The following is an 18,060-nucleotide window of genomic DNA, read 5'->3' as shown; positions in this document are numbered from 1 at the left end:
GTAGTTTTAGAATAATATAAATTCTGTCATCACCTACACAATTGCTCCTTAAAACCCTATTATACCCATGAAACTAAATATAAAAGATTCTTTTTTTAACTGCATTTTTTAAATGCAAGGTGATCGATAGCTAGTTGTCAATTTCACTCGGCGGCCATCTTTGAAACGCCTCTCGGGCATGCAAGTGCTGCTCCTATGTCTTTGAACGGGGAAACACCAAATTCTCCAAAACTGTTCACCAAGCTTACGATTAAATTTCATATTTACAGTCAGAACACTGACTGTTTCTATAGCAACCAGGACATCTAACAGCAGCTGCAGTGATGCCGTGACTTTACTAATCAATGATTGGCTCTTTCATTAAGAAGGCAGGGCTTCACTGCCATAATGAGCGTTGCATTTTTCCCCTATTCAAAACTATACGAGTGACAAGTCTTGGGTATTCTATCTTTGTTCTTTGTTCTCTTGGACATTGTTCCATAAATGTTCACATTTGGAAGAGCTTTACAACATTTCAACAACTGCAAAACACTAGGACGTCCTGCGAGGATCTGAAAATGCTCAGCTGCAGGAGTTTGTGGGATAGTTTCTCTGGGCCAAAAACTTTGCAGAGATTTGTGGATCTCAGGCGGCGATGATCCTTCTATATGTAGGTCACTGGCTTTTATAAATGATCTTAAAATAAGTGTTCCTGCAAGCATGCTTTTAGAGAAACTCAACATTGACCTGATAACGGTGGATATTCAGCTACATTATGGAAGACTTTTCACTATACAGCGTTAACACAGGACCAGAATGCAATGCAAGCCAGACAGCGATGACGGTAGCACTATAAACAACTTGTCTGTGCGAGGAGGAGGTGCTAGACAATACCAAAGCACACCCATGCAATCTCTCACAAGGTGTGGTGCAGCCCAATGTGGTTTTAAAAATGTTATGATAATCTTTAGACAAACAAATCAGCAGTTCTTTGTCCTACTTACACCTTAATATGGCTTGAGATACAATGAGACAATCTAACAGCACAAAACAAAAAGAATAGGAGAGACAAGACAAAAGATGACAAGACTAAAAGAGAAGATGAAAAGAAATGAGAGCAAAAGAACAGAGCTAGATGAGAAGTACCTGAGACAAGAAAATGGGAAAAGGAGGGAACAGACGACATGAAAAGAAGAAGACAAGACAACAAGACTCTATGCTTACTTTCTCTTTTCCTAACTTAAAAAATTTAGGAGTGCAGTCAAAATTTCAGAAGCACCTAATCAATAATCAAAAAATCTGATAAAAAATTAGCCTTCCCATCACAATGTAATATTTGACACAAAGTGATTTACAGGGAATTTTGTTTTTAACTTTTGTAATGGCATTTTTCTAACTTTTTCATTAAAAGTTATCTTTTATGTCAAATTTTTAAAGTGCGTGAGATTGTCCCGTTTTGTTTTTGATGGCTCTTGAAGCTCCGCCCTCTTCTGAAAAGGGGGGCGGAAGCACCAGCTCATTTGCATTTAAAGGGACAAACACAAAATCAGCACGTTTTGGTTCATACCCTAAAAGTGGCAATTTTAACAAGCTATAAAAAAAAATTATCTTTCGGGTGTTTTGAGCTAAATCTTCACAAACATAGGGCCCTATGAAATTCATTTTATTTTTCCCAAATTCCATATTTTCCGTTTTAATTTTTCTGGATTACGTTTATTTTATTTTTTTTTAGTTTTAAATTTTCTAGACTCTTTCTAGACGCTTTTTAATGGTTAAATTAAATTGTATTAATCAAAAAGCATGTCTAATTAAACAAAATCATGAAAGCTAAACAATTTAAAGGTGCAGTGTGTAATATTTACGAGATTTTTTTGGCAGAAATGCAATATAACATACAAAACTATGTTTTCAGAGGTGTGTAAAGACCTTACATAATAAGCCGTTATGATTTTATAACCTTAGAACGAGCAATTTATATCTACATACACCACTTTTTTTTCAAGTTTTATTGTTACCAAATTCTGCGTAGCATGTCTAATTATTTGAATGCATAAAAACAAGTTTCATTTATTCTTACAATAGCCTTATGAAATGTTTTTTGTTCTGCTTATCATACGAAGGCATAAAACATTAAGTTATTTTTTTATTAATGAAAATTAAACAAATTGTATTTTTTGCAAATAAAGGGGATTTAGGCTACTATTACAATTAAAACATTGAAGAAATATTGTATGATTATTCCTTAAAAAAATAAGGTTTTAATAATTTTAGTAGTAGTATTATATACATTCTGCTGAACAATAGAAATGTATTTCTGCCACAATTTCTTCAAGTTAAACCAAACTTTTATTTTGATGGGTTGCTGTGAATATCTTTACAGTTCTGTGTGTATATGATATGATGCTAGTTTTACTCAAATGAAACAATAGGATGCTCATGAAGTACTCTCAAAGCAGTTCTGAGATGTTGATAATGCACTTATGTCCTGATTTAGTGAGACAACAGACGTTGAAATTACCGCGAGCGTCTTTAGTATGAGTAGTAAACAAAACTGTGCGTCTGCGCCATTAATTAACACACAAACAGGCAGAACATACAGGATTAATGTTTGTGCAGCTTAAAATTTACAAATACTAGTCTATATCACAATTTGATTGAAGTGTAATGACGTATTTTTGACACATTCCTTGTTAAACTGTAAATTCCGTTTTTATTACTGGATTCCATGATTCCGTCTGCGTTTTCTGCATCGTGGAAATCATAGGGCCCCACACTCTGAGGACATCAAGAGACTTATTTTACATCTTGTAAAAAGGGGCGTAATATACCTTTAAAAGACAAGACAAAAGAGGACAAAAGAAGAGATGAGAAAAATACGAGACATGAGGAGAGAAGAGACCGAACAATAAGAGAAGAGACGACACAAAACAAGAATAGACTAGACAAAACAAGAGAAGAGCTGATCTGAGACAAAACAAGAAAAGAGGAGAAGAGAAGAAAAGAGAAGAGGAGCAAAGATAGGAAGTTAGGTGAGAAAGTGAGAACAGACAAGATGACAAAAGACAAAAAATACCAGACAAAACAGGAAAGAACAATAGATGAGACAAGGAGAAACGACAGATGAGGAGAGATAATATGAAACACAACACTGAGAGATGAGAAAATAAAGATGAGAGGAAATGAGAATTGCAGAGAAGAGACGAGACAAGAAGTTCAGAGTCATTATATTATGTCAGTAAAGTAGCACATTTCTCCAAGTGCTGTTCTGCTGTCTGTCTGCAGTGCACTAGACTGTCAAACTGTGGTTTAGTACACAGCCCAGCCTCCACCGCCCTCCACCCATCTCGCACTTTCTCTGCATTCCATTCCAGGCAGGGGAGAGAAACGCAGCCTGTCGGAGAAATGGAGCAGAGGAGTCTGGGAAGGGGAGGGGGAGTGAGAAAGCAGCTTTGAATATTAGCACACACACACAAAAACCATCATGAGTTTGTAAAGCACAACATGACCCTCCTCATGAACATAATCTTCACCGCTGGCATGAATCATTAAACTCACGTTCACGCCAACCGATTATCCTACTTAATTCTGACACCGAGGTTCTAAACCTGATCCGGTGCTCACCTGTGAAAGCATTGGTGGCCGGTAGGTCAGCCTCCTGCATACTGCTCCTGCCGCTCGGCCCGTATGTGTGTGCGTGGACCCACGTTATTGGCTCCGATTGCCTGAGGGCTCCTGGGGGCCGAACAGCCGCCGTGCTGCCATTCTCACCTCATAAGTCCATGGCTCCTGCTCCGGCCGCTGCCCTCTACCTCCACGAAAGGGCAAGTAAACTCAGAAGAAAGGTGGAGGGGGGCTAAAAAGTCTTCAGTGACAGACTAGGGCTCTATTCAGCAGGAATCAGGGTGGGGTTGCCAGGGCAACCAGCGCACCGATTACCCTCCCAGCCAGAGCCAGCCAGCCATAGCTGTGTGTGAGCGACCGAGGGAAAGATCCAGACAGGTACTTGATTCAGAGCAGGTGTCTGATAGCTGATTCAGGAAGGGAACGTGTAGTTGCTGCCGCTCGTCCTGGGTGGATAAACTCTTCTCAGCGTAGCAGCATGCTAATCAATGCGCCCCACCTCATCCTTCAGACCGCAAGCTCACTGAGAGAGACAGAGAGAAAATCAGTTGAGTGGCTGAAATACATACAAAGCAAAAATCACTTGCAGAACTCACTTACAAAGGGTTACTATAGATTCCTCTATGATTTACTACAGCTGTTTGGACTGGAGTAAGTACTGTGTGGAATCCTGTTCAGGGATCGACAACAGGGCTGGGTTTTGACACAGATTTCACAATTCAATTCTGATCCACAAGCTTGCGATTCTATTTCTGTTTTAATATAGATTATTCTGGATACTATATCAAGTACAGTCAGTTGGTACTACAATATATCCTCTCAAGAGTTCATTTTTCTAGCTGACTATATAGTCACCGAATATGTTTTTTCTGAGGTAAATGTGATGTTTTTGTTTACAAGCTGACATAATGATGGCTTTCAATGGTTGAAACACTGATTGAGGGATTACATGAGACAGGATACGAATTGTACGGACTGTTGTACTCTCTCTTTTAACATCCCTTCGGATGTTTATTCATGTTTATTTCATCCTGAAGCTGGAATTAAAACAGAGGAGACGACCAGTTAATGTACGCTTTGTACTGTCACTTCTCTTGAACTGAGGTGCTACACTGTCACGCCACCCTAAACAGCACCAAAATGGCATGTATTGTTTGAATACTGTAATAAAATGGACAGAATTTGAAATCTGGGACTTTGTTTCATATCAAAAGTAACAAAGCACAAAGCTTATTACGATTTATTGGATCGGAGATGCGCTGCAATGTTCTGTTCATTAACTGACAACAGACTAGACTAATCATTTCTTGGGATTTAAAGAAGAAGTCCACTTCCAAAACAAAGATTCACACATAATGTACTCACCCCCTTGTCATCCAAGATGTTCATGTCTTTCTTTCTTCAGTTGTAAAGAAATTATGGTTTTTGAGGAAAACATTTAATCATTTTTCTGCATATAACTGACTTTTATGGTGCCCCGGGTTTGAATTTCCAAAATGCAGTTTAAATGTTGCTTCAAACAATCCCAAATGCAATAATACAATAAATAATACAATATACTTTTAATGCCAAACGCTCGTTTTGCCTTACTCTGTCATGAACCGGAAAAAAAAAACAGTCCAGGCAGTTAGGGTATGTCGAAAAACTCCTATCTCATGTTCTCCCTCAACTTCGAAATCGTCCTATATTGCCGTTTTACCTTTTTTGTTAAGGGTGTTTGATCTTCGCATGTTCACTTTGCACTGGTCGGTACTTCTGAAGTGATGTAGGATGATTTTGAAATGATTTTTGAAGTTGAGGGAGAAAATACTATTGGAGTTTTTCAACATACCCTAAATGTCTTCAGTCAGAATACACAGAGTTCAGAGAGAGAAAGGCAAGACGAGCGTTTGAGATTAAACATTGTATTTTTTTAATGAAAATAACCGATCATTTTGCTAGATAAGACCCTTCTTCCTCGGATGGGATCGTTTGCAACCGCATTTGGGATCATTTGAAGCCGCATTTAAACTGCATTTTGGAAGTTCAAAATTGGGGCACCATATCAGTCCATTATATGGAGAAAACGCTGAAAGGTTTTTCTCAAAAAACATAATTTCTTTATGACTGAAGAAAAAAAGACATGAACATCTTGGATGACAAAGGGGGTGAGTAAATTATATGTGAATCTTTGTTTTGGAAGTGGACTTCTCCTTTCCAAGAATCCTTATATAAAATCCATATAAAAATGAAAATCAATTCAAACTGAGAAATTTATATTTTTAACCCAGCCCAATTTGACTTAAAAATAAATAAAAATGAATATTTCATAGGTATATTATTTTTACTTTACACTACAGCAGGGAAATTACCATAATTCTTTCCTTATTTCAACAATTGATACTTTGAATTTGGACTGCAGTAATGTTATCCATTTTAACCGCTAGCTGTCAGCAATTTTAAGCTTTTATTTTGTTTTATTTTGAAGGAAAACTCCAGCTTCAGTGAAGACAGGCTTACAAAAACACATCTCATTACAAATCTAATAAAATGCTGTAATCATCTGCCGTGAAAATAAAGCATAACTGGTGGCCGTTGCATTCCCAAACGCACGCTAAACTCAAGTACATGCAATAACTGAGTTCACTGCATTCATTCACTGTAAACGAAACCATTCTGAGGCATGGAAAACACCAGATCATAAGCTGATCTCCTGAATGAAGTGCGAGCTTCGCTTTGAATCGCACAGCGAAAACAGACTTGATGAAGAGATTAAACCATATTGCGCTTTCGGTTTTAGTCAGTTTGACAGATATTGTGCCAAAGCATGTCCCAAGACCTTTTATGTTAGATTAAGAAGTTTAAATATATTTTAAAAACACTTTTTGCCTGGAAAACCTATCATTTTATATCATCATGTGAGCATGATAATATCGAAACAGTTTTGTTATTGCAGTTTCATGATATTGATAATATTGTTACATCCTTAAATAAAACTATAGCATAATTTAAAATACCTATGCTATTTTAATACTTTATGAAATGTCATTATTGAATATAAAACTGCATTTTCAACAGCCATTTCTAGTCTTCAGTGTCACATGTTCCTTTGGAAATCATTACAATATGCTGATTTTCTTATTACTATCAATGTTGTGCTGCTTAATATTTTACCTTTTTTTTCTTTTTTTTATTCTTTTTTATTCTTTGAACTTACTCCTTTGAACTTTCTATTCAAAGAAAAAAATTAAATAGCATTTGGAATAGAAATCTTCTGTAATATTATAAACGTCTTCACTGTCAATTTTGATCAAATCAATGCGTCCTTGCTTTACAAAAAAAAACAAAAAAAACAATCATAGTAATGACCCCAAATATTCAAGCTGTAATAAAGCAAAAACAATACCAAAGTACCTTGTAATACTAAGCCTGAACCATTGTTTTTTTTTTTTTTCTAAGATAATGATGTACAATCATCTAAGACCCTGTCTGATCTAGCAGACAAGATCTGAGACAGACATAAAAAAAAACAGACACGAACGCAACACGGGTGTTTCATTAAGCAAAAATTAGAAACAGCAGGGGTTCAATACATCAACATTTTATGATCTTACGGCAGATCTTTACCAGCAACAAAACATCAAGTTCCTATGAAGAGATGCACATTAGCGTCTACAATCCCCAGCAGGAGCTTCAGCCGTTAATGACTGTTACATAACACACTAGAACACTTTACTGGACAGCGAGTTATCAAGCCACAGCTAATGTTTCTGTGGCTTAATATCATTGATTTAACATCTCCAAAAAAAAGAACAACTCCATTTTCATTTGGAGAAGACTAGAGCAACGGACGAGGCAGTACGTGTCCTCAGACAACCTTTAAAGCTCTCCGACATCCCAGCGGACGCCGCGCTGAGCCCAGACTGCCGACTACACATCGGCTGTGTTACTTAGAAACACGGCAAGCCCTCACCTCGTCTGACCCCTGCCGCAAGCCACACAGCGAGAGCACGGATCCATCACACAATAAATAATATTCCACACACGTGAAACAGGAGACCGCCGTCCAAATCAAACAAAGACTGAGATACACACACAGTCAACCGAGGTCGTTTCAGGACACTACTATGGCCATCACAGATAAAACTGATGAACATCTGCCAGATGTTTAGATTTACTTTTCTTCATTGTTATCTCTTTGTTCCTCCATGGGTCCCTTTCCTAAGTGGTTCTCCTCTCACAGTCGAGAGTGAATAAAACCATGTATCCAAGGCTTTGTTCAGACTAGGGATGTCAACAAATCTAAAAAAAATTAACTTATATTAAAATATTCTGACATATACTGACTGAAGAATTTATACACAAATATATAAATTACTATAAAATAAAAAGCATTAGAATTAAATATATTGACACAGCAAAAACCTAATAGCAACTATTATTTTCTAAACTCTTTAAATCAGTAAAAAGTCAGAATTATTTTCACGTAATGACATTCGTTTTTTGTCTAAATAAAAAAAATAAAGCACTAAAAACTAAAATCGTCCATTTAAACACTACAAGTGAATTTAGAAGTAACATACGTTCACAGCATGAAATGTATTTTATTTTTAAATTAGCTAAAGATTATATTTTAAGGTATTGTTAAGTTATTAGTGTTTTTAAAAAATTAACTTTAAAACTTGTTGGATGATGGCAAAGGTATTGACAATTATAACCGATAATCCGCAATTGGAAAACGTTGACGGAATCACGGAATCTAGTCTAATCGTGGAGTTTTGTATAATGCGGAATGTCACGGAATTTGACAAATATTAGATAGATAAATCAAAAGTAAGTCTAAAACTATTGTCTTATCATATACAAACAGAAACTTAAAGGTCTTCACAGCAACCCTTCAAAATAAAAGTTTGGCTTAAGTTGAAGAAATTGTGACCGAAATATTACTTCATGTAATGATAGTACTACTACTAATAATACAATTATTATAAAAACATTATTTTTAAGCAATATTTACCAGAGAAGTTATTTACAAAAAAAAAGTAAATACACAACACAGTATTTCTGAAAAATAAATAAATAAATAAATAAAATACATAGTTTTTTTATTATAAAGTTAGAGATGCTTTTGATTAGGGCTGCACAAGTAATCGAATTTCTAATCAAGATTACAATTACAGATGCCACAGTTATGTAATCATTCAAAGGCACAATTACAAAAAAAAATAATAATAAATAAATAAAAAAAAAAACACTTACATTATTCTGCTTGCTTAAGATGTGGGGGTGTTTTTTCCACAGGTTATCTTAAGGTTTGTTTGTTTTTTTTCTCCAATGTTTTAATTTTATTTAAATAAGAAACTACATATAAAAAAGTGACATGCAGTGCTTCAAACAATGGTATAAAGCTATTCAAAACATCATTAAATGTAAATTTTGTTAATCTTAATTAATAATTACAATTTCAAGGGAATAATCGACAATTATGATTTGTCATAATCGCGCAGCCATACTTTTGATTATTAAAATTTAATTAAACTATTAAAATGAAATCCAGAAAATGAATGGAAAACACATAATAAACCAAAAATAAAATAAATAATTCAGTTTTTTAATAAAAAAAAAAAAAAACTAATTAAAAACTGAATTTCTATTGTTTAATAAATTGCTGTTAGATTGTGTAAGTTTCATGATTTCAGTTAATTAGTCATGCTTTTTGATATTTGTTAAATGTAAACTTTAACAGAATTTGGGATAAAATAAAATGAATTTCACAGGGACCTAGATAACTGATAAGATATTAATAAATCAAATATAAACTAAACCATTATTTTACTTGCAAGAAGTTAATTGGTGGTGGCGTGATCTCAGAGTAACCTTGTAATCGTGTGACTGACTTCAAGAAACACATGTGATTGGTTCCTGGACTAAACACACAAACCAACAACGTTTCTCTTACAGACAATTTTTTGAATAAGTGGTTAACTCAAAAAAAGCTCATGTGATAACAAAATATCTGTGGAATTTTGAGTGCTTCCTTTGGTGAAGGCATTCTTTACAGAATCAAGTTCAGAAGAATGTTGGTCTATCACTGTTTTGTGGTCTTTTCTTCTGTGACATACAGATGTTTGACAATCATTATCAGTTTTGGTCTAGATCTATATCTGATCCCTATCAACAGTTAGAACTGCAGAGGAAAATTCCCTTCAATTCTGAAGCACCAAAACATGCTGACTAAATTGACTTACAAATGCTGAATGGGCATTTTATTATTGTCTGTGTTGCACAGAATTTTAATAACAGTGCAAAAAACTAACTAACAAACAAAAACAATAATAATCTAACTAAAAAACTAAGTGAACCAGACACAGAAGCACATTAGCACACAGAACCCTCCACCTGTAGTGACTCTCAGTTCTAATACACACAGTTTGATGAATAGGCAGAGCAGCAGCCATGCTGAAAACCACTAAAATGACTGCAATAAACGCCTGCTAAAATATTCTCTGTATCTGTCGGTCTGTGTAATGTGATCCCAGCAGGGGTTCTGTCTTTTTCTCACTCTCTGTGCCTGGTTAAATCATGATGAAGCTCTTAGGAACAACTATTCGCTGAACTGAATCATCCAGCCAGACTCAAACATCATACCAGTCCATATCATTAATCATTAGTAAAAATGACTAATAGCTGCTACCTTGCCTGTCAGTCTGTCTCAAAAGAAACCCCAACGGGGTGATTAAGACTCAAGCGTGAAACAGTGGGGTTTTTGTATTTGTTTGCCTGCCAATAATAACCAGTTGACGGTACATTATCCCGCTCATTACACAGCTTTTGACCAAATCAGATACAATGACAGTGAAATATTTTATTCTCTTACTTGTAGATTAACTTTACACCTTCTGTTGCCCATGTCCTAAGTTGACCTGACAACCAGGATCTGCAGGTTAACAAATGATGACTCCGCTGTCTGGGTTAGTCAGTTTATAGCTGCATTATGTGTGTGTGTGTGTGTGTGAACCAGTCATGTTTAAGTTTTAGTGCTGCCCAACTGAGACTCGATATGGTTGGCGGGAGACAGAACAAAGCGCATCAGAAAGAACTAGAGCAGGGGTCCTTAACCTTTTTTTTGGTCAACAACCTATTTTAGGTCAGAAAAATCAACACCTCTTGGGAGAGAATTAAAGGATCTCACAGGTAATTCCATTCTTGAGAGTAACATTTTATTATTTAGTCAATTTCATTATTGATTCTGTAGTAAAAAAAGGGGTGTTTAAGTAGCTTTTTAAATGCAGCATAAATACACTCCAACAATACAAAACAAACATTGCTAAAGCACATTTACACTCTTTATGCTTCTAATTCATTAAAAAATAAACTGACTCATGAGAGTCATTAATTTGTGAATCATTCTACAGTGGTTTCACCGTTTATGCTTCTGATTCACTTGAAAGAACCAACTTATGAGAGTCATTTGTTTGGGAATCATTTTACAGTGGTTGCACTCTTTATGCTTCTCATTCACTAAAAAGAACTGATTTATGAGAGTCATTTGTTTTAGAGTCATTTTACAGTGGTTGCACTCTCTATGCTTCTGATTCACTAAAATAAACTGACTCATGGGAGTCATTTGTTTGAGAATCAGTCTACAGTGGTTGGACTCTCTATGCTTCTGATTTACTAAAAAGAACCGACTCATGAGAGTCATTTGTTGGGAATCATTTTACAATGGTTGCACTTGGTATGCTTCCGATTCACTAAAAAGAACAGACTAATGAGAGTCATTCTTTTGGGAATCATTCTACAGTGGTTGCACTCTGTATGCTTCTGACTAACTAAAAAGAACCGACCCATGAGAGTCATTAGTTCGGGAATCATTCTACAGAGGTTGCACACTGTATGCTACTGATTTACTAAAATAAACTGACTCATGAGAGTCATTTTTTTGGGAATCATTGTACAGTGGTTGCGCTCCGCATGCTTCCGATTCACTAAAAAGGACCGACTCATAAGAGTCATTCGTTTGGGAGTCATTCTACAGTGGTTGCACTCTATATGCTTCTGATTCACTAAAAAGAACAGACTCATAAGAGTCATTCGTTTGGGAATCATTTTATAGTGGTTGCACTATGTATGCTTCTGATTCACTAAAAGTAAAAAACAGACTCATGAGATTCATTCATTTGGGAATAATTTTATAGTGTCTGCACTCTGTATGCTTCTGATTCACTAAAAAGAATGATATCATTAGTTCTAGAACTGGAATTAGCTGTGCTGAAGACAAGCGAAAGGAACGCAAGTAAAGGAAGAAGCGCACATCGTACACCACACGCACAGGCACTGGTCTCTGGCCTACAGACACTAGCTAGTTTAGAATAGATACAACAGCATGAATTTATGACAACATGCCTGTCTGCACAGTGTCAGGACGGATGTTGTTTTGACAGCCTATCATTTTCAGTACCGCAGTACCTACATTCCTCTTTCTTCTGACAGTCTCTTTTACTCTATTGTGATCACTGTGTGTTTTTCGGTCTTGTTTGCCCTTAGCAGTAATTTGAGTGACTGCGCTTAATCCCACCTCTTACGTGTTTCGGCCCACCTCTCTTAAGCGAACAGTTTATTTAGCTTAACAATCCTGCACTGCCAACAAGGCAAAATGTGGGATGTATTAAAGTCTGTTTTATGCAATATGCTGGAGATTTTGGTTGCCTTAGCAACAGCGAATGAGATGACTTCCTTTCTGCACCCAAAAAGAAAAGTGATTACCCTTTAATGTAACACACTAAAGTGATCTGAAAACATTAATGGTTTTATTGATCAGGTCAGGTCTTGCATTGACAACTGCATAATATGTTATTTAGAGCACGGAGATGAGACGCTACATGAAGAGAAGGCAAATAAAATCAATCAAATTTGGAGCCATGTGGGTGGAAAAGACAAAATCAATCTGTCCTCCAAAAACTGTATTGTTCAGAAGGCACAGAAACCACACACGCACACACACACAAGCAAAACTGAAACACAGACCGCAAACAAACACGAGCCTTTGAAGTGAACGTCTAATCAGTTTCAGGATCTCTCCTCTCAGCCAATCAATCGACAGCCCTCTGGGACTCCGCCCACAGCGTCTAGACAGCCAGACCTTTGCTGCTCTACTGCATTCTGCAGCGGTGCACACTTGCAGAGGTCATGGAGGTCAAGTCAAGCATGAGCTCAAACCAGACACTTGTTCTCAAGGGGTTTTCCATACCATCCATTCCAACATTGACTAAATCTGTTGATATGTTTGTTAAGTTTGTAAGTGCCCTGATGCAACATCATGATTTTTATGTTTTGATGATTTGTGCAGATTTGTAATATGTTTGTACATGTATCTTTAAGATACAAAAAAAATCTGACATTTGGAAACAAAAGTACAGTAGGCATTTCAAAAGCATTGCTATACTTGAATAGGTAAAAACTTGACAGTAAAGGCATTTACAATGTTACAAAAGATCTCTATTACAAAAATGTTGTTCTTTTAAACTTTCTATTAATCAAATAGCCCTAAAAAAAATATATGCATCATAGTTTCCACAAAAAAAAAATTATGCAGCACAACTGTTTTCAATGTTAATAATATATTCCCTGAGCACCAAATAAGAATATTAGAATGATTTCTGAAGGATCGTGTGACACTGAAGACTGGAGTAATGATGCTGAAAACAAATAAATTCGATTTTAAAATGTAATAATATTCAATAATATTTCATAAAATGTAATATGTAATAATTTTATAACAACTGTATTTTTATTCATATAAAAACATTTGAAAACCTTACCAAAAACCTACATTTTGAATGGTAGTGTATAATAGTTGCATTGATTAACTGCTTAAAACTGAGTTTTATCTTAAACTAGTCATTTCCTCAAACTGACTTTGACTCTATCTGACTTCGCTTGGTTGAAATGGCGTGTGACCTTCTTCCAGACCTGTGAAGGGTGATTTAGCCAACTAGAGATGCTGTAAATAATTACAGTCCTAAAAGTTTGTTTGCGATGTCCTCTAGAAAAGCTGATGTCAAAGTCAAGCTGCAGCACAAGAGAGAGAGAGAAAATGAATGTGCGAGAGAGAAAGAGAGAGAGAGAGATAGAGAGCTTGGTGCAGAGTGCTGCAGTGTCCTGTATCAGAACAGAGATCAGCTTTGAAGCATTAGGGAGAGACAGACATTACAGGACTCGAACCCCCACTACAGCATCAATGGGTTTCTAACTCACATCTCAATCTCCGTTAAAGGTTAAACATAAATATACTTGGAATGACTGTGTGTACTTAAAGGATTAGATCACTTCCAGAATAAGAATTTCCTGATGATTTACTCACCTCAATGTCATCCAAGATGTTCTTTCTTTCTTCAGTTGTAAGGAAATTAAGGTTTTTGAGGAAAACATTTCCGGATTTTTTTTCCATATAGTGCACTTCAATTGGGGATCAATGGGTTGAAGGTCCAAACTGCAGTTTCAATTCAGCTTCAAAGGGCTCTACAAAATATTAGCTGAGGAATAAGGGTCTTCTCTAGCAAAGTGATTGGCCGTTTTCTAAGAAAATACAAATTTATATACTTTTTAACAACAAATGCTCATCTTGCACTAGCTCTGCAATGTGCATCTATGACTTCATGCATTACGTAATCACTTACACAGGTTACAAGTGGTTAGCTTTTAATGTGTTTTTGGTTCAAAAAGGTAGGGTAGTGCGAAAAACTCTTGTTTTCTTCTCCGACTTCGAAATTGTCCAGCATCGTTGTTTTACTTTTTTGGTAAAAGGTGTTTGACTTTCTTTGCACGTTCGCTTTGTAAACACTGGGTTGGTATTTCTACCTACGCCATGTGTGACTATGCTAGATAAGACTTTATTCCTTAGCTGGGATCACGTAGAGCCCTTTAAAGCTGCATTGAAGCTGCAATTTGGACCTTCAACCCATTAGTTCCCATTGAAATCCACTATATCGAGAAAAATCCTGGAATGTTTTTCTCAAAAACCTTAATTTCTTTTTGACTGAAGAAAGAAAGACATGAACGTCTTGGATGACATGCGGGTGAGCAAATTATCAGGAAATTTTTATTCTGGAAGTGAACTAATCCTTTAAAAATGACAGCAATGATCGATCATTAAAAACACAATTGATTTAATTAATTTTTCCCAACATTTCCGGCTGATGAAAATATAGTGACAGCTATGAGAAAATGTGCCAAATGGGGCCTCATTTTCCTGAGATTAGTTTAATTGATATTTTTGATGAAAACTTCACAGATGGACATTTGTAACACATCAGACCCAATGTCCCTTCTTTCCAATGGAAACTCACAGAAAAGTTCTGGCGGGACTTCATAGGCATTAATATAGGATAATTATGCGAAAATTACCAATTATTTTTGGTTCATCCCTATTTCTGTAGAATTAATGATAATGAACAAGTCAGAAATAATTCTTTACATTATTTAACACCGACGCCTAGGGCAACCCATAATATGTTCCTTCTAAAGTACTGGCAAAAGTATTTTTATAAGCTTTTACTCTGGAAAAAGGCACTTGTTGCTAAAAAGTGGCTAATTTGGACTACAAAGGTTCTGGAGACTTTTAAATGTCACCAAACTGAACTACCCATCTACTAACTAGCCCACTTTGTGCATTTACATCTTAATCTTGCATAACTATTCAAACTCAAACTTTCAGAGAAAGTGTTTTTTTTTTTTTAATATAGCCTGAAAGAGTTGTTGAAAGCATAATCGTGGTGACATTAAAGGATTAGTTTACTTCCCATGTAAAAATTTCCTGATAATTTACTCACCCTCATATCTTCTAAGATGTTTAGGTCTTTCTTTCTTCAGTCGAAAAGAAAAGGTTTTTAAGAAAAAAATTCAGGATTTTTCTCCATATAGTGGACTTCAATGGTGGGCAACAGGTTGAAGGTCCAAACTGCAATTTCAGTGCAGCTTCAATCAGCTCTACACGATCCCAGCCGAGAAATAATGGTCTTACCTAGTGAAATGATTGAACATTTTCTAAGAAAAATACTAATGTATATACTTTTTAACTACAAATGCTCATCCTGCACTAGCTCGACCTCACACATTATGTAGTCACGTTGGAAATTTCACATGTGGCGTAGGCAGAAGTACCGACCCAATGTTTACCCAAAGCAAACTTGCAAGGAAAGTCAAACGCCCTTTACATAAAATGGTAAATCTGACAATTTTGAAGTTGGAGGAGAAAATGAGATGGTTTTCGTCCTACCCTACCTATTTAAACTGAAGTATGCAGACAAAGAACTAACCATGCATGATCTTTCCAACATGGTTGCATAAGGTCCTGACGTCTTGCACAGAGACTTTTCTTTCAGAAAACAACCAATTGTTTCGCTTTAAAAGACTTTATTCTTCAGCTGGGATCGTGCAGAGTCCTTTGAAGCTGCATTAAACCACTTTTTAACCTTTCCCAAGTGATTACATAATGCATGAAGTCATCGATGCGCATCACAGAGCTAGTGCAAGATGAGCATTTGTGGTTAAAAAGTATATAAATTTGTTTTTCTTAGAAAACGGACAATCGATTCCCTTATTCCTCAGCTAATATTTTGTAGAGCCCTTCGAAGCTGCATTGAAACAGCAATCTGGACCTTCAACTCGTGATCCCCATTAAAGTCCACTATATGGAGAAAAATCCTGGAATGTTTTTCTCAAAAAGCTTAAATTCTTTGCAACTAAAGAAACATGTGAACATCTTGGATAACATGGGTGAAGAGTAATTTATCAGGAAATTTTTATTCTGGAAGTGAACTAATCCTTTAAAGGCATGAAGTGTAGTTCCTTTATAGCCTACGTATAGCTTTCTACTTTTGTAATTAGGCTTCAAAAATTGTAAAAGTGTTAATTTATGAAGATTACCATGATGAACAAAACGTGAGAGCATCATAAATTTCTGACAGTCACAGAACGTACAGTATTTTTATGCTACAATCTAATATCAATGAATCCTATTGTTTTTTTGTCGAGGAAACCAGGGTGATGCTAACTTCCGGGTTAGCCTACTAAAATACGTCATCACTGCAGCACTCCACAAGCACATCATGGTCAATAAGTTAATTGCGACTGTCGCTAGGGGGCGAACTGCAAAGATTGCCTGCAGCGATAAAAAAAAAAAAAAAAAAAAAAAAAAGAAAAAGTCCAAAAATGAAGTAAAATGCAAGTTTAGCTCTGCAATGACTGCACAAGCTGAGCGGTAGTTAGTGTCTTTATCTGTGCTCCGCCAGGACCGCAGTTCCCCTCATGCCCCGGCATGCCTCCATCTGTCTCCCACCACAGGATGCCAACCAGGGACCCCAACCCTATCAGACCATCTCTGCCATATGCCTCTGTTCTGCGTTTAACCATAGGGATGGGCCTCTCAGACCATCCATCAGAACCCAAAAAGTGCAAAATCATCAGCTTGACGTGAGCATTTCCAACTAAAAAGCAGATGCACACTTTGATTTATGCAAAATAACAAGGGTTTATTTAAAACAACGGAGACTAAGCAGCGAACACATAGGTGGCGTGACCTTTTCCATGGAGCGATCCATAAGTGTCCGGCTGTGATCGCTGCCTGAGAGCCGCTCTTTTTGGCTGTGGCGTTTTCGCTCCAGTCTAAGTATGTTCTGAGGGGGTGCAAGTAATTTTAAGATCCTCCGGGGTGTCTTTTCTTACACTGATCTGAGGCCAGTTCTGCAGCGTGTCAGATAATGACAGACAGCAGGGTTTGCAGAACGACAGCTGATCCCGGTTCAGCGTGTGTGCGGCTCCTACCCAAAGCCCTTATGCCACCTGACGTTTCAATGCCAGAGGCCAGATGATGTGGTTCGCAGCAAGACAGGAAGCTTGGCGTACGATGACTCCGCGTCAGACAGACGGCTCTCAGCGAGACAGGAAGCTTTCTTCCCACAAGCAGTGAGTGTTCCGGTCTGGAGTGGGCTGCTGTCCCAGCTCTCAGCCTCAAATCACTCACACACCAACAGGATCGCGCTCGATTTACTGACTTACCACTACAATTTACTCAAACCACCATGCAACAAAACAAACATTACAATTTCTGGTCAATACCAACAAGCTGATTTTCATTTGCTATGGCCAACATTAAAATTGTACACTATTTTTGTCTAAATAAATTAAACAAAAAACACTAAAAATTCAAGTCACAACATTATAGAGTATGAAAAATGCATATTTATTTTGAATAACTTTTCCTACAGATTTGACAGTGTTATTACATTAAAACATTTTTTTTAATGGTTTAAATATTATTATTGCTTTAACACTTACATTAAATGATTATTTATTTATTAAAATGTTATAAATACAAAATATCTTTAAAAAATATAAAAAAATAAATATAATCTAAAAATTTAAATATAAAACACAGAAAAACAATGTTAACAGTAAAAGTATTTAAACCTAAAAATGGGG

At 36.3% G+C, this 18,060-nt stretch overlaps 1 protein-coding gene across 1 annotated transcript in view; it reads right to left on the bottom strand.

Moving 5' to 3' along the window:
* The window catches only part of ldlrad4b (low density lipoprotein receptor class A domain containing 4b), a 65,392-nt gene that overhangs the window by 43,586 nt on the left and 3,746 nt on the right, over nucleotides 1-18,060 (bottom strand). The window contains exon 2 of the mRNA XM_051131957.1: nucleotides 3,601-4,123. Within this exon, the coding sequence (XP_050987914.1) occupies nucleotides 3,601-3,640 (40 nt within the window). The 5' untranslated portion in view covers nucleotides 3,641-4,123. The remainder of the gene's footprint in view (nucleotides 1-3,600; nucleotides 4,124-18,060) is intronic.

This window comes from Labeo rohita, chromosome 16 (genome assembly GCF_022985175.1).
Source record: "Labeo rohita strain BAU-BD-2019 chromosome 16, IGBB_LRoh.1.0, whole genome shotgun sequence".
Taxonomy (NCBI): domain Eukaryota; kingdom Metazoa; phylum Chordata; class Actinopteri; order Cypriniformes; family Cyprinidae; genus Labeo; species Labeo rohita.
This window is presented reverse-complemented; position numbering and strand designations above follow the sequence as displayed.